At 44.9% G+C, this 10,654-nt stretch overlaps 1 protein-coding gene across 2 annotated transcripts in view; it reads right to left on the bottom strand.

Annotated features, from left to right (window-relative positions):
* Positions 1 to 2,828: 2,828 nt before the first annotated feature.
* The window catches only part of UAP1 (UDP-N-acetylglucosamine pyrophosphorylase 1), a 30,951-nt gene continuing 23,125 nt past the window's right edge, over positions 2,829 to 10,654 (bottom strand). For both annotated transcript variants that reach the window (XM_006014863.3, XM_006014864.3), the window contains 2 exons: positions 4,708 to 4,774; positions 2,829 to 3,405 (listed from right to left, as the gene is read on the bottom strand). In XM_006014863.3, coding sequence (XP_006014925.1) covers positions 3,313 to 3,405; positions 4,708 to 4,774 — 160 coding nt within the window. In that variant the 3' untranslated portion in view covers positions 2,829 to 3,312. The remainder of the gene's footprint in view (positions 3,406 to 4,707; positions 4,775 to 10,654) is intronic.

Genomic DNA, 10,654 nt, shown 5'->3' with positions numbered 1-10,654 from the left:
TAGATGCTGCTTCCATGGTGCAGCATGACCCAAGCACCCCAGCTTTTCTGGGCAGCAGTAGTACACTGTGTGTGCCCCTTCATATGGGTGGTAGAGAGGGAGTGCTTGGGGCCAACCCAGCAAACAGTAGGGCTAGGAAGGAAGAGGCACTGATGTCAATGAACCCCTTCATCTGGATGTGGGGTTTCCTTTCCACCCTGCTATTAGGCCGATTGCTTCAATCTTAGTTGCTAGACTACCCTCCACCTCCCCCCATCATAACATCCCCTGCCCTTCACTCCCAAGCTACTAACACACCCTTTCCAAAGCTCCCCTCACCCTGTCCCAGCAGGTAAATAATAAGCATCCCTCACATGACAAAGCCAAGTGTCAGCAGCCCCAGCATTGCTCCTCATGCTCTGCCTCCGCTATTTCTGTCCATCTTCCACATCTCCTTGCATTTATGTGCTGGGTCCTGCACACGAGTTCCAGGATACTACCCCAGCACTAGTGCTCAAAAGCAATACCCCCCACCTGCCATGGCAGCCCTAGGGTGCAGAGCTGACCACAACCAACAAACTATGTAGAAGAAAGCAGAGTTGGGAATGTGTGGGTCCAGGAATGATAACAAGTGCTCCAAAGGGGAGCACAGAGCACAGCACACCAGCTACTGCCACTGCCCCCTGAATGAGTCCAAGGGCTCAGTGGACAACACCCAGTGAGACACTGCCCGGAGTCATAGGAGGAGTGATAGAAAGATGGCCCCACAGTCATCTGGGTTCTCCCTGGCCAGAGTCTCCCTCCTGGTGTGATAGATGGCAAGTTTGGCCAGAGCCAGGAGAAGGTTGACCAAGAGGTCCTAAAATCTGGTGGGGCCACAGACAGGGAATGCATAAAAAGAAAAGGTGATGGGAGAAGAGAAAGCCAGAAGTTCAGGATGGGACCCATAAGCAGATGGTGAAGGGGCTGCAGCCTAGTGCATTCGAGGTAGGCATGCACCTGGATCTCCCTGTTGACAGAAAGGACAGGTGTCAGGAGTGTCTACAAAGTATGCCCAATATATACCTGTGGAGACTGCTCTGTGTAGGAGCTGCCAGCCTAGGTCTCAGGTGTGCAGATAAAAACAGGAAGCTGCACAAGGTGTTGATTTTATCCTTGATAAGAGCTCCTGGTGAAAGCACACACCCTCTCCCTGAACTCCCCCCTGGGGACACATCCTGGTGACCTGGCCTTCCCTCTTCCCCAGGTCTTTTTTCCCAATCCCTCCTCCCCGCACACACTTGAATTATTCCCCTACCTTGTGGCCCCTCAGGGCTCCATCTTGATTCATTTTCCCTCAGTGGGTGTTGGGGCAAGAATCCCTTCTGAGACTGGGAGAAAACAGGAACTAGGAGGGAGGTGCCAGCTTGTGCTGGGAGGGGAAAGATGCTGGGCAGTGAACAACAAGTTACGAGTGGGAGAGGCAAAAGCTGAGCTGACTTTGGGGATCACTCTTCCTCCTGAGGCAGTGGCCCCTCTGTGGTAGTGCAAGGACTGCAGCCAAACAACAGATGGTGGTGATGTTTGAATGCCTGCTGCCAAAGATGAGCTGCACCATGGCATCACACCATGCCAGATGCTCCCATCCCAAGGGCCATTCTGCTCAAGGACAAACTTTTGCTTTAGAAAGTTTTTCCAACGTGCCCCCTTCCCAGATTCCACTTCCTGGGGTCCCAATACCTTTTTCTCCCTCTGGCTTGATCCCACTGCATGCTGCAGTCTAGGGCTCAACTAGCCTTTCACCTCATCCTCAGGCCTCAAGAGGCTCTGATTTGGGCCAGTTTTCCGTCTTCTGCATTCTGCAGTGTTGGTGACTGGCAGCTCTGCCAGAGATTCTTTTGTTTCCTCCCTGTAGCTTTTCTAAATGCACTTCTGTAAATTAACATTGTATGGTGGCAGAGCAAAGAAACCTTGATCAAGGATTGTGGCTTCTTTGTGCTCAGCCCTGTAGACACAAGTACCATAGACCATCCCTGCCTCAGACACTGGGTGGGAAAAGAGCTTCCCAGTGATAAGGCCCATGTGACTTTTTATGTATAGAAAGACTGACCGTCTCAGTGCCTCCTAAGTCTTGGGCCAGTGTCACCACTTGGTCAGGAAAACATCTTTTTGGACAACTGATTTATCCAATATGGCCACCATCTGTAGCTGTTGGGGAGTTGAGAAGGTTGAACTAAAGAGGGAGGAGGGGATGGATCTACGGTAGATGGATCACAGTACACAACGAATGGCAAACCTATGCAACAGACTGATTTCACATGCACATTCAACTTAGCTATTTCCTCTGCCAACAGGAGCTAACCCTTACATGTGCATCTCTCCCACAGCTTACTGTGTTCAGGCCCACAGGGCTAGATCAGGTCCTAATGGCTCCTGGTGTAAGCAAGGACAGGGCAACCACTGTTGGTACTGAAGTGATCAAATGTTCTTCAGTTATTCCCCTCGTGTCAATTCTTCACTTCCTGTCCTAAATCACCACACAGCATTGCAGTAAGACTGACAGTCCACTGGGTCATTTGGGTTAAATAGCATCTCAGTGGGGTTGTAATTGAGCTAGCTTTTAGGAGAATGATTTTCAGAAAACCAACATATTGCTACAAACGCTTATCCTTCTCTGAACCACTTATTATCTAAGGTGCCACACCCTGCCCTACCTTCTACCTGGCAGAGCACAGTGTGTTCTTCACCCAAATCCCTGCCGTAAAAGCAAACCTAAACTCAGACAAAGGTGGAATAGCAACCATCCCTTCCAAGACAGCAGTGATAATCACTCATGCCTGAATAAGACACTCAATGACAAACCAGAGGGATTCAGAGATTTATTTGTGTTTTCTTCCAACCGTGCCATCTCTAATGTACAAATGATGACTTAAAACGGCAGGACATGGGCAGTGACAAAGACCCTATTAAAAAAAATAGTCATGTATATTTGAGAAAAATAAAATTTAAGATAATTCCCTCCCCTCCCCTGTACCGTAAAAACTCTTCTGCATGTACAATTATTTATTACTATATACACATTACAAAATAAATGCCCATGGCTCAGAGTGTGGAGAGCAACACCACAAGTGCACTTTGCATCAGGGGATTTGCTAAAATGTTTGGTTTTTAAATTAAAATATAAATAGAAACCACCAACATGCCAAGAGCCAAATGTGTTACTCCCATCTGAGTTCAAGGTGAGCAAGACCAACTGCCTACCCATTTTGATTAGAAATCTTCATTTGCACATATTCACATTCTGGCAGCTGAAGAAACAACCACTTCCAGGTGTGGTGGCTTCTTGCTCAGAGTCTACACTCCATTCTTCACCAGCTCATGGACTCCATTTTCATCAATAATCAAAGGTGCCCGAAACTCTCTATTTTTCACATACTGTTCCAGGCCCTAACAAAAGAAAAATAGCTGTTGTTAGGTTGGATATGGCCATGTACCACATTTAGTAACATTAAGGATGGCTCTGCTTGCTGGAGGGCAGGACCTTGATATGAAACCAAGTAAAGCCAGTGTTTTACAAAGCACAGTGCTTTGTAATAGGTTGATATAGCCTAGACTGACATAGTTTAACACTCCAAACCCAATCTCACAGCAATGCTCAGCTGAGGCTTTGCTAGTCTCACCTGGCCAGTTATTAGAAATGAGGCCAGGTTGTGTCCAAATATCAGGATTTACACCCTATAAACTCTAGGCACCAACCCAGTCTACATTGCTAAGGAACAGTGATTTCTCTCACTAAATCTGGCAATGTTCAGGCAGTGATGACAGTCTTAAAGATGTTTTTGGATAGCAACATATGGCAACAATGCATTCTGTGACATCCTCCTGCATAGAGAGACTAAGCCTGTTCACCTCCGTCCTGTCCCCAGATGAGGAAGGGACCCAGTCACTGGAAAACTATCAGGGACACTGCCTCTTTACTGCCATGGTTACTAGTCAAACTGAGGTAGTGTCACTTGGAGCTAAGTAGTTCAATAACCTGTTACCAGCTTGCCTAAAAAGTGTGCAATGTGAACAAGGCATAAGATGCAGCAGCTAGGCTTAGCTGAAGAGTGTAATGTAGACAGTGGAAGTGGCTGCAAGCCAGCTCTTGTGCTGGGGACTGAATCAGTCATTTCAAATAGATGCTGGCTTCAGGCTTCCTGGTTGGGTCTTAATATCTTTAAGCCACACAGATACACACCACAGGTGCTGACACACAGTCCCTTTAGGAGGCAGCATCATACAGCCTGCTGTGTAAAATGCTTCAGAAAATTGGGCCTCCTAGTTTTAGAGGTGTATGTATAGACATGAAGAGGATTGTTCTGAAGGCTGCAGGTTTACTACCCCACATAGCAATTCATGCCCAAAGAGGAGTCATTTGTTATTACCAGAACACAGCAAAAGTGTCCGTCAGCAGGTTCATGGAGAAGACACTGACATAGACAGAAGAATCAGACACCAGGTATCAACACAATCCGCTGCTTACGTGTATTACAGTTGTACTTTGTTCAACTTAAAGCTGGTGTAACCTCAGAGCAAGGCAAAACTGTATGATTCCAACCCACCAACTTCCCTCCTCACCCTTCAGTTATGGGATCTGCTATCAACAGACTTTAATTTCCATGCCCCTGCTCCCCACCCCTATTATAATCTAATCTCTGGAAGCTTGTTTACAAATGCATTTTTAATAATAAAAGGACAAGCACTTACTTCTCCTCCATAGGAGACAAGGGGAGAAATCTCACACTGGATTGGCAAATCATTTGCATCCTTCAAACTAAGGCAGAAAGAAAGGAAAAAAAAGAAGTCATGAGTGGTGCACAGGCCATGTTCCAGTTGGGCTGACTATATCAGTAACAAAGAGAAGAGTAATTCTGCTGAGAGATTTGCCAGATGCTCTCTGTATTAGCAGCCTGCTGGTGTATATTAGACCCTGCTGCCACAGCAGTGGACCAGTACAGTGTGGTAGTGCCCAAAGTGGTTCCCCAGCAGTTAGTCAAGCCTCTGGTGTGCTCTCAGTATCGGTGCTTGCTCAAGTTGAAATGCAGGCAGTGACTGCAGAAGAACAGAATTCAGATCCAGCTTTAATGATGCATGGTGTGATCATGTTCTCTCTCAATAGTGATTGTTATTTGTACAGCAATAACACCAATGAGCCTCACTGATGGACTAGGAGCACACTGTGCTAGGCACTGCACAAACACAGAACAGGAAGATGGTTCCCTGCCCTAATGAACAAACAATATTCCCATCCCACCCTTCTGCAGCCATGGCAAGGTGCCTCAGAGATGTCTACCTAGTCTTTATCTGGAGCATGTCAGGAGCTCAGCTAACTCCAATCATCTCTTTAGACTAATCCAGAAGTCAGACATATATTTCATAAATGTCGGGGGGGGGGAGGGGGAGTGGGTAGGGTGCATCTTTCTGCTCAATTGACAGCAGCAAGGATTCTGCTGTGAAATTTAAATGAAATTTTTTCTGGGAACACTCAAGAGGGACCCAGCATTATCTCAAACTGCTATTTTTTATAAGGTCTTGAAAAGCATACTCCTTAAGCAACCCCACTAAAATCAGCAAGGCTGCTCTCAGAGCAAATGGCTGCTTCCCTCTAATAAGTGATCCTGGAACAACTGCCATGCTGGTGGTTCAGCTGACAGGGCACAAGGGAAAACAGACCCCTACAGTCTGTGATGTAGGCAGATGTGGGTTCTATTCCCAGTTCTGTCTCTGGCCTACTGAGTGACACCAAGGAAGTCTTTTGCTTCCATGCCCATTTCTCCTCATGCTCATTATTTGTTCTGAGACCCGCATACTCTCTCCCTGTTTGTACAATACTTAACCCAATGGGCCCGGATCTCAGCTCAGGATTCTAGGTGCTCCTGTAACAGGAACAGACAACATGCAAACAACAAGGCTGAAGTAACATGTTGGTGCACTGGTGCTAGGTTGCCCCTAATGAACTGTTGTTGTTACAGGGAGCATCATCTGAACACAAGGTACAGAAAATGTTCCCAGGGAAAAAGTCACTGGAAGTTGTTGCTCTTTTCCAGGTACTGTTGCAAAAGAACACTGACCATCAACTGTAGAGACTGCATCAAAAGCTGCTTTATACAAAAAGAATTAAGCAAATTCTCTGTAAGAATGGACACCGTAACAAAACTAAGCTTTCGGGACAAGCAACATTTCATGATGTGCTCTTACAGTGCTGTACATAATGGAGCGCTGATTATGGACAGGTGTTGCTACCATGCAAAGAAAGGCAGTAAAAAAAAAAAAAGCCATCTCATTTCAAATCATAATCCTAAAGGTTCAGGATAGCTCCTTCAGCAACCACAGAGTTGTAGCACTACAAGACAGATTTAGAACAGGGTGGAGAGATTTAAGATCACTATGTCATCAACCAGGAACCACTTATTTAAATAACACTTTAATTATTTTTTTCCGAAGTGCAATTCTCAGTGATTAATAACTATAAACAAAGAGGCCGATTTGCAATTAAATATGATCTTTACACTGAATTTGGCATTGTTTGCTAACAGGCAAGATGCACTTTTATTCGAGCAATTACATAGTTTAATATCTATTAGAAACAGTGAACAAAGGTTTTTCTTTTAACTCAGGATTTATGCCAAGTTCTTTGGAAACAGCAAATGGGATTAAAATGAAAATGCACAAAAGCAGCATTTTAAAGTTACTTGTATTGGTTAAATAAAACCACCTTAAATGTGCTGGGTACACGTGGGGTGGGGGGGTGAGGAAGGGAAGTTCTGCAAAACATTTTGCACTTAAAGGTATCATTATTAATTGTATTATCTGTAGTCAGTGAACTGAAATAAAGGATGGAAAGAAATCTTTGGAGGATGTGGTAATCAGAAACATTTTGCAACCAACCAAGTTCATCTCATCTCCTCGCATCCTTTTTTTAAAAATTATTTGTAAATTAGAAACCGGCAAAGGATTTGTTTTCCTTTTCCAATCAGTTTCGTACTTTAGCACGTTGGTAACTGAACTGAACTAGTTGAACAGAATGAAATGAAAATATATTCTTTCTGTATCTATAGAAGAGGATAAAGCTATTAAACTGGTTGTAGCACTTCAAACACACACTAGTTCACGGTGCTTGGCCATCAGCTTCCAGCAATTTAAGTTTGACTTTCTTTTAAGCTTCATCAAACACGTATGGTTTAACATATTAAAGCCTAAATTTACTATAATATCTTAACAGAGATTGCCATCCAAATCTAAACTTAAAAAAAAAAAAAACAACTTTCAAAGAAAAGAATTGATAAAAAAATGGTTTTATCATCTACTGGTAGCATAACTGAAGTGGGGGGCAGCGACCAGGGCAGCAGCACCTGGAACTGCCTTTGGGGCAGGGGGAAGCACAAAAAAGCAAATCAACACAGGAAGAGCTAGCGCTGCACTACTATGTTTCTATCACCTCCTCTTGCCCTTCAATCTCTATATCAAAGCAAAGAGAGGAAGAAAAAGGGATGCTGTCTTGGTTGGAGAGGGGAGGCCATGAACCTCTCCACTCCTGTGGTAGTTGTAGAGTATGGGATTCCACTGATTAATAGATGAGAAATAAAGGATTCACAGCGACTGCCCACCTTGTTAGGGGGCACTTTGAGAGCCATTTAAACAATTAGCTCCTGCTCTGTGGATCACAGGCAGGAAAGACTTCCAAAAAATCAGGGTGCTGGACTGGGAGACAAGATATCAGAGCACCTCTCAAACAACTAATGCAGACATTTATACCTTGTTTCCTGGTTAAAGATCTGGCCCAGGCTCAGTACTGACTGTCAGCCATTACACTCCCCTGCTTGGCCCAGAAGCTGTCAAATGATCTGGGACTTTTAATCTAGTCAGAGACAGGCTTCTTATCAGAGAAACCACCACTGAAATGGGGAGCACCAGACAAACACAATCACTATGCGAATGATTCACAGAAGCCATGTTGTACTGAAAAGCAGGTGGTGGAAATGAACAGTTTTTCACAGTCAGCAATAATACTAAAGTAAAGAGTGGGTGGCAGATTTCTGCCTGGAGGCACAACAATAGCACCTGTTAAAGGTCTCTAGACCATGGGTCAGCAGCCCACAGGCTGGATCCAGGCCTCAAGAGAGGCTGGATCTGCTCAAGGGAGTTGGCAGTGTACAGCTCTGGCATACAGCCGTCCATGCTGCTCTCACACCTGCACTCACCCTCAGCACAGAATCAGCCCCTTCCTATTATCACTGAGGACAGGGATTGGTGGTGAGGGTAAGAGCAGGTTTAGGTGCTGGGTGGGTGGGTGGGTGGGGGACGGGGACGACACATGCAAAGGTTTTTCTTTTAACTCAGGATTTATGCCAAGTTCTTTGGAAACAGCAAATGGGATTAAAATGAAAATGCACAAAAGCAGCATTTTAAAGTTACTTGTATTGGTTAAATAAAACCACCTTAAATGTGCTGGGTACACGTGGGGTGGGGGGGTGAGGAAGGGAAGTTCTGCAAAACATTTTGCACTTAAAGGTATCATTATTAATTGTATTATCTGTAGTCAGTGAACTGAAATAAAGGATGGAAAGAAATCTTTGGAGGATGTGGTAATCAGAAACATTTTGCAACCAACCAAGTTCATCTCATCTCCTCGCATCCTTTTTTTAAAAATTATTTGTAAATTAGAAACCGGCAAAGGATTTGTTTTCCTTTTCCAATCAGTTTCGTACTTTAGCACGTTGGTAACTGAACTGAACTAGTTGAACAGAATGAAATGAAAATATATTCTTTCTGTATCTATAGAAGAGGATAAAGCTATTAAACTGGTTGTAGCACTTCAAACACACACTAGTTCACGGTGCTTGGCCATCAGCTTCCAGCAATTTAAGTTTGACTTTCTTTTAAGCTTCATCAAACACGTATGGTTTAACATATTAAAGCCTAAATTTACTATAATATCTTAACAGAGATTGCCATCCAAATCTAAACTTAAAAAAAAAAAAAACAACTTTCAAAGAAAAGAATTGATAAAAAAATGGTTTTATCATCTACTGGTAGCATAACTGAAGTGGGGGGCAGCGACCAGGGCAGCAGCACCTGGAACTGCCTTTGGGGCAGGGGGAAGCACAAAAAAGCAAATCAACACAGGAAGAGCTAGCGCTGCACTACTATGTTTCTATCACCTCCTCTTGCCCTTCAATCTCTATATCAAAGCAAAGAGAGGAAGAAAAAGGGATGCTGTCTTGGTTGGAGAGGGGAGGCCATGAACCTCTCCACTCCTGTGGTAGTTGTAGAGTATGGGATTCCACTGATTAATAGATGAGAAATAAAGGATTCACAGCGACTGCCCACCTTGTTAGGGGGCACTTTGAGAGCCATTTAAACAATTAGCTCCTGCTCTGTGGATCACAGGCAGGAAAGACTTCCAAAAAATCAGGGTGCTGGACTGGGAGACAAGATATCAGAGCACCTCTCAAACAACTAATGCAGACATTTATACCTTGTTTCCTGGTTAAAGATCTGGCCCAGGCTCAGTACTGACTGTCAGCCATTACACTCCCCTGCTTGGCCCAGAAGCTGTCAAATGATCTGGGACTTTTAATCTAGTCAGAGACAGGCTTCTTATCAGAGAAACCACCACTGAAATGGGGAGCACCAGACAAACACAATCACTATGCGAATGATTCACAGAAGCCATGTTGTACTGAAAAGCAGGTGGTGGAAATGAACAGTTTTTCACAGTCAGCAATAATACTAAAGTAAAGAGTGGGTGGCAGATTTCTGCCTGGAGGCACAACAATAGCACCTGTTAAAGGTCTCTAGACCATGGGTCAGCAGCCCACAGGCTGGGACCCAGGCCCCAGAGACTCAAGGGAGTTGGCAGTGTACAGCTCTGGCATACAGCCGTCCATGCTGCTCTCACACCTGCACTCACCCTCAGCACAGAATCAGCCCCTTCCTATTATCACTGAGGACAGGGATTGGTGGTGAGGGTAAGAGCAGGTTTAGGTGCTGGGTGGGTGGGTGGGTGGGGGACGGGGACGACACATGAACAGAGATTTGCAGCCTATGGTGTGGGCCAGCTCGCAAGTGGCAGCAAAAAGCGACTGACTCTTGCTCTAGACAGCAACCCAGAAGACTGGTTGCAAGAACTGTCCAATACTGGAGGGGACAGCCCTGACTTTGGAAGCCAGAGTTCAAATCCTGGCAAATAACTCAGTCCTTCACAAGGATAAGAGACTTCCTGACAACATACTGCATGGGGAAAAGGTTTGAGAAGAAGCTATAACCAAGCCTCCACCTGCTTTACACAGACTGGAAAAGCTAAGCTATGATTCTTCTATAGCCACTTTTCATTCCTTTGTTTCCCAGCTCTATTAAGGTCTGATCTACTTACCAGATAAGGAAAAAAAGTGGCACAGTGGTAAGCGAAGGAGCTCAGTTCTCCCCTAACCCCTGCAAGACTGAAAACCCAAGTTTCAAATGCAAGTTTAAGTACTGCCCTCAGTCCAGAGAGGCATAGCAGGAATTAACACAGCACAGACATGGGCACAGGACTGGTGCAGATGAGTACAGGGCAATGCTACAGGTCACCGATTTTTAATCTAGCTACTGCAGGAAGCCACGGCTAAAGAAAGTCTTTAGTAAGACATGCTCCCCATTTCCCACCATGCAT

The sequence above is a fragment of the Alligator sinensis genome, unplaced genomic scaffold (genome assembly GCF_000455745.1).
Source record: "Alligator sinensis unplaced genomic scaffold, ASM45574v1 scaffold647_2, whole genome shotgun sequence".
NCBI lineage: Eukaryota > Metazoa > Chordata > Crocodylia > Alligatoridae > Alligator > Alligator sinensis.
The sequence above is the reverse complement of the archived record's forward strand: the minus strand, read 5'-3'. Positions and strand labels throughout refer to the sequence as shown.